We start from the raw sequence: 16,897 nt of genomic DNA on the forward strand, positions 1-16,897 counted from the left end.
ACAAATGCAATTTACCACCCCTAAACACAAAACCCAAAATTGTGAACTTAAATACTCCCTGTATTCCATGCTGTTTTCTTTACAGAATCCTCAAAGCCTCTGTTGCTTTAAACGCCCAGAAGCACCTACTGAAAACAAGCTGAGATAAGCTGAAAGAGCCTCTTCACTGAAATGAGAGGAGAACTCTTATCCCAGCACATCCCAGAGAGGGAATGACTCCCCTCAGCAAAGGCTGGGGTTAATATACCCCTGATGGTGCCCGCCCCTCATTCCCATGGCACCCAGGAAAAGGGAGGGGGCAAATCTATAAAAGCCCTCAGAGTAACTGCAGCTGTTTGGCTCCTCTGACTCAAATTCAAGGGGAGTAAAGGGCTTCTTATAGAAGAAAACTCTTCAGAAAAATAACAGCGCTTTTTTTTTGCAACAACTACTTGGAGCAAAAGGGCAGAAAACTGGTAAGAAATAAAACTTTCTGTTTGGGCAGTATAACTAGATAAATTGGGTAACTTGCTGTTAACTTACATAATTTTTCTTTAGTGGCTACTAAGTACTACTTCACATGTGACTAAGCCAGGTGCAGAAGAATACTAATGATATGAATCATCTAAGTCTCCTTGGGATCTCTAATTAGGGCTATCTACATGATAAGTAAAAATAAGAAAAATAAAAGCCTCCCAGGCAGTGTAAGAGCTAAGTGCATGCCAGGCTCGCCCTTCTCTGAGATACTTGGTCCTATGGCACAGAAAGAAGTGCCCTGAAATGTAGTTTTAAACCCTTAAAATGCTGAAAAAGGCAGGGCTTCCTTCCAGTGAACCCCTTCAAAAGAGAAAATGGGGCAGTTACCTCTACTGGAACTAATACAATAGCAAATAAATAGCTTCTGCCCTTTAACTTACTCTCCTTAAGTATTGGGAAAAGAGAGGTTTTCCTCACTTTAAATCTCTCCAGTGATGAAAAAAGAGGGATTTTTCCCTCAGTTCAAACCCTTAAGATGGAGGGATAGCTGGGCTTCTCCCTCAATTTAGGCCTCAGGACAACAAAAAGGGGGCAGCTACCCTTAATTCAAACCCATAAGAAACATTGTCAAGGTTTTCCCCTTCTATTTAAACTGGAAAATAATAGAAAATGGGGACTCCCTGTCAATTAACACCCCTAACAGCATAGAAAAGGCAGGGATTCTTTCAACTGAGACCATTTAAATTGCAGGGGAAGCAGAGTCCCTCCCAGTTTGAACACAAAAAATAATGGAAAAGGAAGCTTTTTCTCTTTTTTCTAAACCCTTTTTCTCCTAATAACTCCTCTCCTTTCTGGGAGTGCTGTGGGGGGTCTGGAGGCTCTGGGGAGGGACTGACACAGTAAAAGGGGAAAGTTGAAAGCCCTCTCCTGGAACCCCACATGCTGCCTGGCCTGCTCAGATGCTGCCCCTTGGCGAAAGGGCTCTTCCCATGGCATTTTCTCAAAGCGATGCTCCGTGCCTGGGTGGGTCCAGCTGCTCCCTAGTCCGTGCTGGATGCTCCAACCGTAGTTCCTGGAGGGACGTTTGGGATACCCCTGTTAGCCCCTCTGGACTAGCAGCTCCCTGTGCAGGTGTGCCTGGGTAACCCTCCAAAAGCAGCTGGTCACACGGGGGGCTGCTAGACCTTGGAGTGGGGGTTGAGGTGAAGAAAGGTCCTGTGAGGAGTTCCTTCCCCTACACAGCCCTTCGTCTGCCCCCTAAACCATGGGGTGCCAGACTTTCCTTTCTAAGGAAATTAACAGTCTTTCTTCTCTGTCTGCCCGTGACCAAAACTGGGATTTGGCCTCCAAAACTGAAGAGAACGATTTCTCACAGACCGCAGCTGTTGACGCCAAGAATTCTTGCTACCCTTGGAGTGCCACATGCCCCCTGCGAACGGACATCGACACGCAGCAGGGGTGAGTTTGGTTTTACAGGGAAGAGGGCCGGCGCGGGATTTCTCCAGGAGCAAAGCTGCCCCCACTGAGGACTCGGGCTGCCCTGGCAGTGCCAAGCACTTCCTGCAAACTGGCATCAGGAAACTCGGGGGGTGAATTTTTCTGTGCAGAAGTTCTCCCAGACCAAAGCCGAGAGCATCTAACCCTGACCACAACAACTTAGCTGGGTCTAAAACTTACAACCTTCGGACTGGCAGTGTGGGATCCAGCCCACTGTGCCACCGCTGGCCTCTTTCTAAAGCATTCCATTGCGGTCCTAAAACTCTGCCTTTTCAGAGGGTGTTTCCTCTGGCCCTGACCATAATCTTCAAAATATGCTAAAGAATCATAAAATGGCTTTGAAAAAGCCCCAACAATACCCTGAAAAGTCTCTTCCAAAATCCCCTAAATAACTTCAAAAGTCCTGGAAAAAGACCTCAAAAAGACACGCTCAGTCTCCGAAATCTACCTCTTGCTGTCTAGCCCGCAGATGTCATCCCTACCTTTTCGCAGTGGGTCCGTTGTCCTCTGAGGGTTCTGTCATTGTCCTGGTGCGTGAGGGTTGCTCTCTGGTCTCGCTGTTAGGGTGGCTGTGTTGTGCTGCTGTTGGGGGAAAAGGCTGTTTTTAGAGGGGCTGGTTAGGCTGAGGTTAGGGCTGGGGTGAGGGGTGGTACGGCTGTACCCTGTACCCCTGATCTCCACTGGACTATCCAGCCCTCAAGCCCTCTCCCTTTACCCCTCAACCTCTCCCTCTGCCCCCCAGCCCTCAGCTCCTGTGTGTCACCCTTAACCCCTCCCCTTTGCCCCTCAGCCCCCAGCTACTCTGTGTCACCCTAGAGCTGCCCCTGCCACCCTCAGAATCTCTGTATGTAACCCACGGTCCCCTCTCCCTGTTGCTCCCTCAGCTCCCAGACTCTGTCACCCTCAAGCCCCCAGAGTGCCCCTCAAGCTGCCCCTCAGCCTCCATATGCAGGACGCCTCCCAGACGCAAGCAGCCATCATTTACAACTCAGACTGGTTTGAAAGTTAAAAGTGACTCCTGCAATCAGCCATCAGGAACCGGGGCTGGTGAGTTTTGGTTCCCAGGGAAAAGGTTGGTGTTTGCGGGCCTGTACGCAGAAGCGGCTGGCTGGCTCCTGAAACTCTGCAATGGACAGGATACTTCCCAGACCCAAGCTGGCACCAGTGCCAACTCGGGCTGGTTTGATAGTGCCAACGGAGTTCTACAATCTGCCATCAAGAACCGGGGCTGGTGACTTTTGTTTCAGAGGGAAAGGGCTGGAGATTGTGTTTGGGGGCCTCTGCCTCACTGGCTCCTGAAAATCCGCGATATACAGGATGCCTCCCAGACCCAAGCTGGCACCACTGCCAACTCGGGCTGGTTTGATTGTGCCAACGAAGTCCTACAATCTGCCCTCAGGAACCGGGGCTGGTGACTTTTGTTTCAGAGGGAAAGGCCCGTTGTTTATGTTTGGGGCCCATAGGCCCAGAGTGGCCGGCTGGCTCCTGAAAATCCGCAATACGCAGGATGCCTCCCAGACGCAAGCTGGCACCAGCGACAACTCGGGCTGGTTTGATAGTGCTAACGGAGTCCCACAATCTGCCATTAAGAACGGGGGCTGGTGGGTTTTGTTTCAGAGGGAAAGGCCCGTTGTTAGTGTTTGGGGGCCATAGGCCCGGAGTAGCCGGCTGGCTCCTGAAAATCTGCGATACGCAGGATGGCTCCCAGACCCAAGCTGGCACCAGTGCCAACTCGGGCTGGTTTGATAGTGCTAACGGAGTCCCACAATCTGCCATCAAGGACCGGGGCTGGTGACTTTTGTTTCAGAGGGAAAGGCCTGTTGTTTATGTTTGGGGGCCATAGCCCCGGAGTGGCCGGCTGGCTCCTGAAAATCCGTGCATCGCAGGATGCCTCCCAGACCCAAGCTGGCACCAGTGCCAACTCGGGCTGGTTTGATAGTGCCAACGAGTCCCACAATCTGCCATCAAGGACCGGGGCTGGTGACTTTTGTTTCAGAGGGAAAGGCCCGTTGTTTATGTTTGGGGGCCTGTGCCCCGGAGTGGCCGGCTGGCCCTGAAAATCCGGGCGACATCGCGGGATGCCTCCCAGACCCAAGCTGGCACCAGTGCCAACTCGGGCTGGTTTGATAGTGCCAACGGAGTCCCACAATATGCCACCAAAGACCGGGGCTGGTGACTTTTGTTTCAGAGGGAAAGGCCCGTTGTTTATGTTTGGGGGCCTGTGCCCCGGAGTGGCCGGCTGGCTACTGAAAGTCCACGATACGCAGGATGCCTCCCAGACCCAAGCTGGCACCAGTGCCAACTCGGGCTGGTTTGATAGTGCTAACGGAGTCCCACAATCTGCCATCAAGGACCGGGGCTGGTGACTTTTGTTTTAGAGGGAAAGGCCCGTTGTTTATGTTTGGGAGCCTGTGCCCCGGAGTGGCCGGCTGGCTCCTGAAAATCCGCGATCGCAGGATGCCTCCCAGACCCAAGCTGGCACCAGTGCCAACTCGGGCTGGTTTGATAGTGCTAACGGAGTCCCACAATCTGCCATCAAGGACCGGGGCTGGTGACTTTTGTTTTAGAGGGAAAGGCCCGTTTTTTATGTTTCGGGGCCATAGACCCGGAGTGGCCCGGCTGGCTCCTGAAAATCCGCGATAGGCAGGATGGCTCCCAGACCCAAGCTGGCACCAGTGCCAACTCGGGCTGGTTTGATAGTGCCAACGGAGTCCCACAATCTGCCATCAAGGACGGGGGCTGGTGAGTTTTGTTTCAGCGGGAAAGGCCCGTTGTTTATGTTTGGGGGCCATAGGTCTGCAGTGGCCGGCTGGCTCCTGAAAATCCGCGATAGGCAGGATGCCTCCCAGACCCAAGCTGGCACCAGTGCCAACTCGGGCTGGTTTGATAGTGCCAATGGAGTCCCACAATCTGCCTTCAGGAGTTGGGGCTGCTGATTTTCCATTCCCAGGGAATGGCCTGATGTTTATGTTTGGGGGCCTGTGCCCCAGAGTGGCCGGCTGGCTCCTGAAAATCCGTGATACGCAGGATGCCTCACCCAGACCCAAGCTGGCACCAGTGCCAACTCGGGCTGGTTTGATAGTGCCAACGGAGTCCCACAATCTGCCATCAAGGACCGGGGCTGGTGACTTTTGTTTCAGAGGGAAAGGCCCGTTCTTATTTTTTATGGGCCTATGGCCCGGAGTGGCCGGCTGGCTCCTGAAAATCCGCGATACGCAGGATGCCTCCCAAACCCAAGCTGGCACCAGTGCCAACTCGGGCTGGTTTGATAGTGCCAATGGAGTCCTACAATCTGCCATCAAGGACCGGGGCTGGTGAGTTTTGTTTCAGGGGGAAAGGCCCGTTGTTTATGTTTGGGCGCCATAGGCCGGAGTGGCCGGCTGGCTCCTGAAAATCCGCGATCGCCAGGATGCCTCCCAGACCCAAGCTGGCACCAGTGCCAACTCGGGCTGGTTTGATAGTGCCAACGGAGTCCCACAATCTGCCATCAAGGACCGGAGCTGGTGTCTTTTGTTTCAGAGGGAAAGGCCCGTTGTTTATGTTTGGGGCCTGTGCCCGGAGTGGCCAGCTGGCTCCAGCGTACACAGGATGGCCTCCCAGACCCCACTGGAACCCGGGGCCAACTCTGGCTGGTTTGATAGTGCCAACGGAGTCCCAATCTGCCATCAGGCCCGGGGCTGGTGACTTTTGTTTCAGAGGAAAGGCCCTTTTTTTTTATTTGGGGCCATAGGCCGTGGCGGCTGGCTCCTGAAAATAATAGTCGCCAACCGCCAGACCACTGGCACCAGTGCCATCGGTTGATAGGCTAGCGTGGGCGTCCCACAATCTGCCACCAAGGACCGGGGCTGGTGAGTTTTGTTTCAGAGGAAAGGCCCGTTGTTTATATTTCGGGGCCATAGGCCCGGAGTGCCGGCTGGCTCCTGAAAATCCGCGATACGCAGGATGGCTCCCAGACCCAAGCTGGCACCAGTGCCAACTCGGGCTGGTTTGATAGTGCTAACGGAGTCCCACAATCTGCCACCAAGGACCGGGGCTGGTGAGTTTTGTTTCAGCGGGAAAGGCCTGTTTTTATGTTTGGGGGCCATAGGCCGGAGTGCCCCGGCTGGCTCCTGAAAATCCGCGATAGGCAGGATGCCTCCCAGACCAAGCTGGCACCAGTGCCAACTCGGGCTGGTTTGATAGTGCCAACGGAGTCCCACAATCTGCCATCAAGGTCGGGGCTGGTGATTTTTGTTTCAGCGGGAAAGGCCCGTTGTTTATGTTTGGGGGCCATAGGCCCGGAGTGGCCGGCTGGCTCCTGAAAATCCGCGATACGCAGGATGCCTCCCAGACCCAAGCTGGCACCAGTGCCAACTCGGGCTGGTTTGATAGTGCCAACGGAGTCCCACAATCTGCCATCAGGCCGGGGCTGGTGACTTTTGTTTCAGGGGAAAGGCCTGTTGTTTATGTTTGGGGGCCTGTGGCCCGGAGTGGCCGGCTGGCTCCTGAAAATCCGCGATACGCAGGATGCCTCCCAGACCCAAGCTGGCACCAGTGCCAACTTGGGCTGGTTTGACAGTGCCAACGGAGTTCTACAATCTGCCACCAGGAGCTGGGGCTGGTGACTTTTGTTTCCAGGGCAAAGGGCCGAGATTGCTATTCTGGGTCCTGTGGCCGGGAGTGGCCAGCTGGCTCCTTAAATTCCGCGTTAGGCAGGGTGCCTCCCAGACCCAAGCTGGCACCAGTGCCAACTTGGGCTGTTTTGACAGTGCCCATGGACTCCTACAATCTGCCACCAGGAGCCGGGGTGGGTGAGTTTTTTTTCCAGGGCAAAGGGCCGAGATTGCTGTTGTGGGTCCTGTGGCCGGGAGTGTCCAGCTGGCTCCTGAAATTCCGTGATAGGCAGCATGCCTTCCAGACCCAAGCTGGCACCAGTGCCAACTTGGGCTGGTTTGACAGTGCCAACGGACTCCTACAATCTGCCACCAGGAGCCGGGGCGGGTGAGTTTTGTTTCCAGGAGAAAGGGCCGATATATCTGTTCAGGGTCCTGTGGCCGGGAGTGTCCAGCTGGCTCCTGAAATTCCGCAATGGGCAGCATGCCTCCCAGACCCAAGCTGGCACCAGTGCCAAGTTGGGCTGGTTTGACAGTGCCAATGGACTCCTACAATCTGCCGCTAGGAACCGGGGCGGGTGATTTTTTTTTTTTGCAGGACAAATGGACGAGATTGCTGTTCAGGGTCCTGTGGCCGGGAGTGGCCGGCTGCTTCCTGAAATTCCGCGATAGCCAGGATGCCTCCCAGACCCAAGCTGGCACCAGTGCCAACCTGGGCTGGTTTGACAGTGCCAACGGACTCCTACAATCTGCCACCAGGAGCCGGGGCGGGTGACTTTTGTTTCCAGGGCAAATGGCCGAGATTCCTGTTCAGGCTCCTGTGGCCGGGAGTGGCCGGTTGGCTCCTGAAATTCCGCGATACGCAGGATGCCTCCCAGACCCAAGCTGGCACCAGTGCCAACTTGGGCTGGTTTGATTGGTGCAATGGACTCCTACAATCTGCCACCAGGAACCGGGGCGGGTAACTTTTGTTTCCAGGGCAAAGGGCCAAGATTGCTGTTCAGGGTCCTTTGTCCGGCTGGCTTCTCAAATTCCACTCGTCTCTCCAGGGCAGGTCTTGTTTCCCAAATTCCCCTCACACCTGTCCATGACACTTCCCCGCCATTCCAAACGTTGTCACCTGAGGCACGGTGGCCCTGTCCCCTACCCTTGTCCGCTCCCTGTGTCTTCAAATCACATAATTACTGAAGTTCTAGGTTGGAAGAAACCTTTAAGATCATCGAATCCAACCCATGTTCTAACACCTCGACTAGATCATGGCACCAAGTCTTTTTTTAAACACATCGAGGGATGGTGACTCCACCACCTCCCTGGGTAGATGATTCCAGTATTTGACTACTATTTCTGTGAAAAACTTCCTCCTTAATTATAGCCTGCATCTCCCTTGGCGCAGCTTGAGACTGTGTCCCGTCCCTGTGTCCCCCCATGTACCCTCCCTGTCCTTCCCCGTGTCCTCCCACCGTGTTTCCTGCCTGTCCCCCCAAGGAGAGGCTCTGTCCAGGATCAGCAGCTCCTTTATTGGGGCCAGCACTGTGTCCCCACCCCGCTGTCCCCATGTCCCCACCCCATTGTCCCCATGTCCCCACCCCGTTGTCCCCTACACATCGCTCTCGGTGACAGTGCCACCCCTGAGGGGGTCACACGGGGGTTTCCGCTCCCCTCCCGTCTCCAGCAGTGCCTGGGTCACCGTGGCCTTGTCCAGGGGCTCGTCCCCAGTGCTGCTGTCACCCTTGAGACCACCCGAGGGTGCAGCCCTGACGATGTCCCACCACAGCACACCCTGGGGACAGCGGCTCTGCCACGCTGGCCCTGCCAGGAGGGGACACCGTGACAGGGACAGGATGTCAGGGAGTGACAGGAATGAGGTCACAGGGAAGGGTGACAGGGACAGGGTGGCAGGGATGGGTGACAAGGAGGGGCAAGAGGGATGGGTGACAAGGAGGGGTGACAGGGGGTGACAGGGAGTCACAGGAATGAGGTCACAGGGAAGGGTGACAGGGACAGGGTGATGGGGGGTGACACAGGGGGTGACATGGGAGGTGACAGGGCCATCTCCCCGCTCACCTGGCAGCAGGCTGAGCAGGGCCCCTGTCCCCACAGTCCCCAGTGTCCCCAAGGCGCCGTAGTACAGGTAGGATATGGAGTAGAAGTCACCCAGGATGGCCGGGCTGTGACAGGGGACAGCGGTGTGTCACCACCCGCAGGGACACCCGGTGACATCACAGGGCACGGGGACACCGTGTGATGTCACAGGGCATGGGGACAGGGTTGTGACATCACAGCCAGCAGGGACAGGGATGTGATGTCACAGGGAATGGGGACGGGGATGTGACGTCACAGGGAACAGGGATAGGGATGTGATGTCACAGGGAATGGGGACAGGGATGTGACATCACAGGGAATGGGGTCAGGGATGTGATGTCACAGGGAACAGGGATAGGGATGTGATGTCACAGGGAACAGGGATAGGGATGTGACGTCACAGGGAATGGGGTCAGGGATGTGATGTCACAGGGAATGGGGACAGGGATGTGACGTCACAGGGAACAGGGATAGGGATGTGATGTCACAGGGAATGGGGTCAGGGATGTGATGTCACAACAAACAGGGACGGGCTGTGACATCATAAGGGACAGGGACATTGTTGTGATGTCACAATAAACAGGGGCAGTGACGTGACATCAGAGCCAGCAGGGACAGGGGTGAGACGTCACAGGGGACAGGGACAGGGGTGTGACATCACAGGGAATGGGGACAGTGATGTGACATTAGAGCCAACAGGAAAAGGGATGTGGCATCACAGCCAGCAGGGACAGGGACAGGGATGTGCCACCCCAGGGGACAGGGCCAGCAGGGACGTGCCACCCCAGGGGAGAGGCCAGGGGCGTGGCCCCCCAGGGGACAGGATCACACCCACGCTGCCCCCAGCCCCGCTCACCTCAGCAGCTCCGGGGGTGGCACGGGTAGGGTTGGGCCGCTGGTGGCATTGGTGGCGCTGGTGGCATTGCGGGGCGGGCACAGCGTCCCCCAGGTGGGCAGCACCCCCATGGTGGCCGCGCTGGGCGGGTACAGGGTGGCACCCACGGCCACCCACAGTGACAGTGCCAGGCCCACGGCCAGGCCCCCCAGCACCCCCTGCGACAGGGACAGCGACAGGGATGGGGACAGGGATGGGACAGGGATGGGACAGGGACAGGGGATCAGCAGGGCCCGGGGGAGCTGCAGACATCCCCCCACACACAAATCCCAAATAGCCCCATGGCTGTGCTGAATGGCAGAACCTCCAAAATCCTCCTCACCCCAAAATCCCCCCCCCCAAAACCCCCAAATCCCCAATTCCCCAAACACCCCAAACTCCCCAAACCATCCCCGTGCTGACCCCAAATCCTCAAACCTCAAACTCCCTAAACCCTAAATCCCCCAAACCTCAAATCCCAAACCGCTGATCCCAAACCCCAGACCCTCGCACTAAACCCCCCAAATCCCCAAACCCCAAACCACAAATCTCCCAAATGCCCCAACCCAAACCCCAAATCCCCCAATCCCCAACCCCCAAACCCCCCAAACCTCAAATCCTGCAAACCCCAAAACCACAAATCCCAAACTGCTGATCCCAAACCCAAACCCCAAACCCTGACCCCACACTCACAGCGGTCCCACAGCGGGGCAGGAACATCCCCAGCACGAAGGCGCCCAGCAGGGGCCCGCTGATCACCCCCATCACCGTGAAGGAGCCCTGGCGTTTTGGGGGTTTTTTTTGAGGTCTGCAAGAGCTCCAGGGGGCCCTGGCCCTGCCTCAACCCCCTCACCCTCAAGGGTTCTCCAGGTGCCACCCAAGCATGGCCGTGTCCCTGTGGTGTCCCTGCAGTGTCCCCGCTCGGATGGGCACAGAGAGTGCAGGGGGAGTTGGAGGGTTTGGGGGGTTTGGGGGGGAATTTTTGGGGTTTTTTGGGGGTCTGCAAGAGCTCCGGGGGGAGCCTGGCACTGCCCCTACCCCCCTCCTCAATGGCTCTCCAGGTGCCACCCAAGTGTGGCCATGTCCCCGCAGTGTCCCCGCAGTGTCCCCGCTGTGTCCCCGCTCGGATGGGCACAGAGAGCGCAGGGGGAATTGGGGGGTTTTGGGGTTTTTTTGGGGTCTGCAAGAGCTCCAGGGGGGGCCTGGCACCGCCTCAACTCCCCCTCCTCGAAGGTTCTCCAGGTGCCACCCAAGGGTGGCCGTGTCCCCACTGTGTCCCTGTGCTGTCCCCGCTCAGATGGGCACAGACAGGGCAGGGGTTTGGGGGGGTTCAGGGGTTTTGGGGAGGTTATGGGGTTTTTGGGGGTTTTTTTTTGAGGTCTGGGAGAGCTCCAGGAGGACCTGGCACTGCCCCAACCCCTTCACCCTCGAGGGCTCTCCAGGTGCCACCCGAGCGTGGCCGTGTCCCCGCAGTGTCACCACTCGGATGGTCACTGACAGCGCGGGGGGGTTTGGGGGATTTTGGGGTTTTTTTGGGACGGTAGAAGCTGAGGGAGGGGATTTGGGGTCTCGGGGGGCTCTCACCTGCAGGACACCCCCCCCCAGCAGCGAGGACAGAGCGGCCACGGTGATGCAGGAGGTGCCAAAGGTGAGAGCTGCGGGAATATGGGATGGGATGGGATGGGATGGGATTTATGGGACTGAGATTGGGATTGGGATTGATGGGATTGATGGGGTGGGACGAGATCTATGGGATGGGATTGATGGGATGGGTTAGGGTTGGGATTTGGGATGGATTGATGGGATGGGATTGATGGGGTGGGACAGGATCTGTGGGATGGGATTGAAGGGATTGATGGGATTTGGATGGGATTTATGGGATTGATGGGATCGGATTGGGATTTATGGGCTTGATGGGATGGTTTAGGGTTGGGATTTGGGATGGATTGATGGGGTGGGACAGGATCTATAGGATGGGATTGATGGGATTGGGGTGGGATTGATGGGATAGGATTGGGGTTTATGGGATTTATGGGATGGGATTGGGATTTATGGGATTGATGGGATGGGATTGGGGTTTATGGGATTTATGGGATGGGTTAAGGTTAGGATTGAGATGGGATGGATGGGATGGGATTGAGGTGGGATCCATAGGGTGGAATGGGATGGCACAGCCTGGCACACCCCAAGGAGGGGCACGGTGACCCTGGGGGGTGACCAATCCCCTCAGGATGTCCCACCCCTGTCCCCCCGGCCGGTGGCACTCACAGAGCCCCTTGGAGATCAGCGTCAGCTTCCTGGGGGACAGTGCCGGCAGCCGCGGCCGCACCAGGTCCTCCACGGTGACAGCGGCCATGGCATTGATGGACGTGGAGGCCGTGCTGGGCACGAGGCGGCCCCGTCAGCCCCGTGGGGACACCGGGGCGGTGGTGGCACCCCCCGCCCGTGTCCCCGGGCTGGGACCCCTCCTCACCTGAGCGTGCCGCTGTAGGCGCAGGCCAGGAACAGCCCCGGCACCCCCGGGGTGCTCCCGAAGATGTCCAGCACCAGGTAGGGCATGTACTGGGGGACAGGGGTGAGGGGAGGGGCCAGGGGGACCCCAAAACCCCCTGGGAGCCCCCCTAACTCCCACCCCACTGCCTCAGGGGGTGCTGGAGGGGGCAGGAACCCGGGGAGACCCCAAAACCCCCTGGGAGCCCCCCAAACTCCCACCCCACTGTTTCAGGCGGTGGTGGACACCTGGGGGACCTCAAAACCCCCTGGGAGCCCCCCAGATTCCCACCCCACAGCCTCGGTGGGTGCTGGAAAGGATCTAGAGCCCTGGGAGACCCCAAATACCCCTGGGAGACCCAAACTCCTACCCCAATGCCTCAGGGGGTGCTGGAGAGATGAGGATTCTGGAGGACCCCAAAATCCCTTCTGACCCCACTGCTTGAGGGGTCCTGGAAGGGACACGATCCTGTGGGACCCCAAAACCCCCTGTGATCCCAGGGGGCGTCCCGGGGGGTCGGTACCTGGTCAGGGGCAGCGATGGCCCCGGCCAGCAGAGGGTCACAGTGGCCGTAGAGCGCGAACATGACGAGCCCACAGGCCACGGCGCTGGCCACGATGCAGAAGAGCCCGACCTGATTGACCAGCAGCGCCCTGCGGGGGCACGGGGGGCACGGGGGGCATGCGGGTTATGGGGGCACGGGGATAAGGGGGACACAGGGGGAAGGAGGACACGGGGGGCACAGGGGGCATGGGGGACACAGGGGACATGGGGGGCACGGGGGACACAGGGGGCATGTGGGTCATGGGGGGCGCAGGGGGCATGGGGGGCTTGGGGGGCACAGGGGGCATGAGGGTCATGGAGGACATGGGGGACACGGGGGTCAGGGTCCTGCCAGGGCAACTGGAGAGGTGCCAGGTCCTGGCAGGGCGGGAGGGGCCGGGCAGGGGGTTGGGGTCGCACAGGAGGGCTCAGGCAGTGCAGGGGTGTGGGGTCCTGGCAGGGGTGTCAGGGGAATTCGGGGTCCATGGAAGGTCCTGGCAGGGGCTGTGCCAGGTCCTTGCAGGGCGCTTCACCCACACAACGACCCGGGCAAGGGACAAACCCCCCCTTCTCAGAGCATCCCCTCCCCTCTGCGACTTCCAGCGCGGGATCCGAAGAGTTCCCGGGATCCCGGGGATCCCCGGAGATTCCGAGGGGATCCGGAGAGTTCCGGGGGTTCCCGGGGGGGTCCGGACTCACATCTTGGCCTCCCTCTCGCTCTTGCAGGCCACGTAGCGCTGCACCTGCGCCTGGTTGACGCCGTACATGGAGAGCCAGAGCAGCGTCCCGCCCAGCACGAAGGTCCACACCGTGTAGCGGCTCCGAGGGTCCGGGCTGAAACTGAGCACGGCCCGGGACCGGTCGGGGGGGGCACGGCACGGCACAGAGCCCGGGGAGGGCGGGCAGGGGCTGGGGGTGACCCCACAGATCGTTGGGTGGGGGGTGAGAGGGGCTGGGAGTGACCCCAGAACGCGGAGAAGGGGGTGAAGGGCTGGGGGTGACCCCACAGATCCCGGGGTGGGGTGAGAGGGGCTGGGGGTGACCCTAGAACTCAGGGCAGGGGGATGGGAGCTGGGAGTGACCCCAGAACCCGGGGAAGGGGGTGAAGGGCTGGGGGTGACCCCAGAACCCGGGGAAGGGGGTGAAGGGCTGGGGGTGACCCCCAGAACCCCAGGGCAGGGGGAACGGGGTCCCGCGGGGTTCGGGGGGACCCACTCGGCGAAGTTGAGCCTGGAGCCGTTGCTGGCGATGCTCAGCACCTCGGCGGGACCCCCCACCAGCAGCGACCCCCGGATGGCGATGGCGACAAAACCCGCGAGCATCACAAACACCTGGAACACGTCGGTCCAGATGACAGCCTTCATCCCGCCCTGCGGCACAGCGAGCGGGGCTGAGCGCCCGGACACCCCCGGGACAGCCAGGGACACCTCGGGACACCCACAGGACACCCTGAGACACACCCAGAACACCTCGAGACCCCCTCCGGGACACCTCGGGACACCTTGGGACCCTCCGGGACACCCCCAGGACACCCCACTACCCTCCGGGACACCCCCGGGACAGCATGGGACACCCCATAGGACCCCTCGGGACACACAAGACGCCCCGGGGACACCTCGGGACACTCCCCAGGACCCCCCCCCAGCCCCCCCTGCTCACGATGGTGGTGTAGAAGGTGCAGATGGCCCCCGTGGACAGCAGCGATGCCCAAATATCCAGCCCGGTGACTGAGGGAAGAGGGGACAGTGCTGAGGGGGGGAATTGTCACCTGAGGTGGGGGGACACAGGGATGGGGAGAGCCCCCCCCCCGAGCCACCGCACACCTTGGTTTAGGATCAGGGCGGGCGCGTAGATGACGATCCCAGTGTAGAGCATCTGCGGGAAGAGGGGGGCTCAGGGTCCCGAGGGGGGCTCAGGGTCCTGAGAGAGGGGCTCAGTGCCCCAAGAGGGGGCTCAGAATCCTGAGGGGGGACTCAGAATCCTGAGGGGGGACTCAGGGTCCCGAGGGGGCTCAGGGTTCCGAGGGGGGCTCAGGGTCCCCTCGCAGGTGACACGGTTTTCTCTCGGCGCGGTTTTCTCTCCAAACAGCGCTCCCGCCGCGCCGCTCTCGCTCCGAGCCAGCCCAAACACCAGCACGGGGCTCAGGGCGCTTCCCAGGGGCTCAGGGCACCGCCCGCGCTGTCCCCGCGCTGTCCCCGCCGCCACCGCCGCACACGCACCGTGGCCACCACGTACTGCACGGTCCCGCACAGCCGCACGCTCCGGCTGAAGCGCCGCTCCAGGTACTGCGACAAGGACAAGGACAAAGAGCGCACCGGGGCCACCCCGGAGTGAGCCCTGAGCAGGGCTGGGGGACCCCAGAACCCCAAGGCAGGAGGGGAGCGGGGTCCTACGGGGCTGCGAGGGGACACCCGGGTCACCCCAGGACAGCCAGGGACACCTCGGGACCCCCGGGACACTCCCCGGGACACCTTGGGACACCTCGGGACACCTCCAGGACAGTCGGGGACACCTCGGGACCCCCGGGACATCTCCTGGGACACCTCGGGACATCTCGGGACCCTCGGACATCCCCCGGGACACCTCGGGACCCCCGGGACATCCCCCGGGACACCTCGGGACGCCTCCGGGAGCGGGGTCCGCACCCCGCGGGGAAGGGTCTCATCCGCCGAGTTGAGCCCGGAGCCGTTGGCAGGGATGCTCGGCGCCTCGGCGGGACCCCCCCAGCCGTGTCCCCGCCGTGCCCACCTCGTAGGTGCTGGTGAGCCCCAGGCGGTAGAAGACGGGCAGGAAGAGCTGCGCGGTGAGCGCGCTGTTGATGAGCTGCGCCAGGCACATCCAGAGGAATTTGGCTCCGTAGCGGAACGCCTCGGCCGGCACCCCCAGCACCTGGATGGCCGACATGAAACTGGCGGACAGCGACAGCCCCACGGGCAGCGCCGACATCCTCCGGCCACCCGTGAAAAAATCCTCCGAGGTTTTCTGGCCGCCCTTGGCCAGCCCGTGGAAGAGCCCGATGGCCGTGGAGATCAGCAGCATCAGCGCGAACACTCCGTAATCCCACGGGCTGAAGGTGAGGTCCCGCACGTCCTGGGGTCCCTGCATGGTGGCTTTAGGGTGTGGGGGACCTCAAATGGGGCAGCTGCGGGAGCGACTCGGCGCGGGGTTAGGCCGGGGCTCGGCGGCAGCGGTGCATCCGAGGTGGGGAGACTGGAAGAGGGAGAGAGAATTCCTTGGAATGGGAGCGCCGAGCGGAAAGCAGGAGAGGGGAGCGGGGTTTTGTGTCGCACCCCGTGCCCTCTGTGCCCCTCCCCAGGCGGAGGCTGTGCCAAGGGGTGCCAAAGGGCAGAGTCCGAGGAGGAACAGCCAGAATTTGGCCGGGGAATTGCCCCCGATCCTTCCCCGGTTCGGCTGCTCCGGCCACCGGCTCCGGGAAACGTCGGCACCCGAAGGGACACGGCCGGGAGGGAGGGGGGAGGGAGAGAGGGAGAGACCCCTCCCCAGAGCAGCGCAAACAAGGAGGGGCAGAGCCTCCGGCCGAGCCAAATTTATCTCCAGCCGAGGGGAAAAAACAACAAACCCGAAGGAAACCTTTACCCCAGAAGGAGCAGGTTGTTGTTTGCCGGCGGAGCGGGACAGACCGGCCGGACCGAGCCCGAGGGAGCCGAGCGGGGGCTGCTCCCCGGGGAGGGGTCCCTGCAGCGTCCCCGGAGGTGTCGAGGGCCCGGCCGTGCCTCGAGCTGCTGCAGCCGGTGGGAGGCACGTTCAGGAGGTCGGGGAGGGAGCCGCGGCGGGGAGGATGGAGCTGTCGGCGGCCGTGGCCATAAATAACCCCTTCCCTCCCGTAGGGCCGCGGTGCCGCGGAGCTCCGGGTCCCGCTGAGCCCCGGCAGCGCGGCGGTGGCGGGGCAGGACGGTGGCTCCTGGCGGGATACGTGGCACCGGGCGTGGGGCTGGCCCCGCTTCCTCATTCCCTGCTACCAACGCCGCCTTGTCTCGCCCGGGCACGGACAGGTTTGGGGATTTCCACGCTCTTGACCCAAACCCCGCGGGTGAGGTTGGGGTTGGGGCAGGCGAACAGCCCTGAGGTGGGGACAGAGCTGGCAGTGTGGCCTCTGATGTGTCACCGCCCCCTCCAAGGTGTCACCGAGGGGGAAGAGTCCAGGGTGTCACCACGGGGGCAGTGTCCCCTCCAAGGTGTGGCCACAGAGTCCCCTCCGAGGTGTCGCTGCGAGGTCACTGTCCCCTACACAGCATCACCACGAGGTCACTGTCCCCTCCAGGTCATCACCGTGGAGGCACCGTCCTCTCCAGGCCATCACCAGGAGGTCACTGTCCCCTCCAGGTCACCAGCATGAGGGCA

General features: G+C 60.4%; 1 protein-coding gene across 1 annotated transcript; it reads right to left on the reverse strand.

Annotated features, from left to right (window-relative positions):
• Nucleotides 1-8,142: 8,142 nt before the first annotated feature.
• SLC5A5 (solute carrier family 5 member 5) lies at nucleotides 8,143-15,868 on the reverse strand. The gene is made up of 15 exons (XM_030966954.1): nucleotides 15,826-15,868; nucleotides 15,284-15,745; nucleotides 14,755-14,820; nucleotides 14,359-14,410; nucleotides 14,195-14,262; nucleotides 13,751-13,905; nucleotides 13,235-13,375; nucleotides 12,516-12,645; nucleotides 11,975-12,063; nucleotides 11,770-11,882; nucleotides 11,086-11,156; nucleotides 10,196-10,281; nucleotides 9,484-9,711; nucleotides 8,610-8,713; nucleotides 8,143-8,354 (listed from the first exon to the last, which is right to left on the reverse strand). Exons 2-15 carry the CDS (start codon nucleotides 15,638-15,640, stop codon nucleotides 8,143-8,145), a joined length of 1,872 nt encoding a protein of 623 aa, XP_030822814.1. The 5' UTR covers nucleotides 15,641-15,745; nucleotides 15,826-15,868.
• Between the last annotated feature and the right edge of the window lie 1,029 nt (nucleotides 15,869-16,897).

This window comes from Camarhynchus parvulus, chromosome 28, assembly GCF_901933205.1.
Source record: "Camarhynchus parvulus chromosome 28, STF_HiC, whole genome shotgun sequence".
In the NCBI taxonomy this organism is placed as follows: Eukaryota; Metazoa; Chordata; class Aves; order Passeriformes; family Thraupidae; genus Camarhynchus; species Camarhynchus parvulus.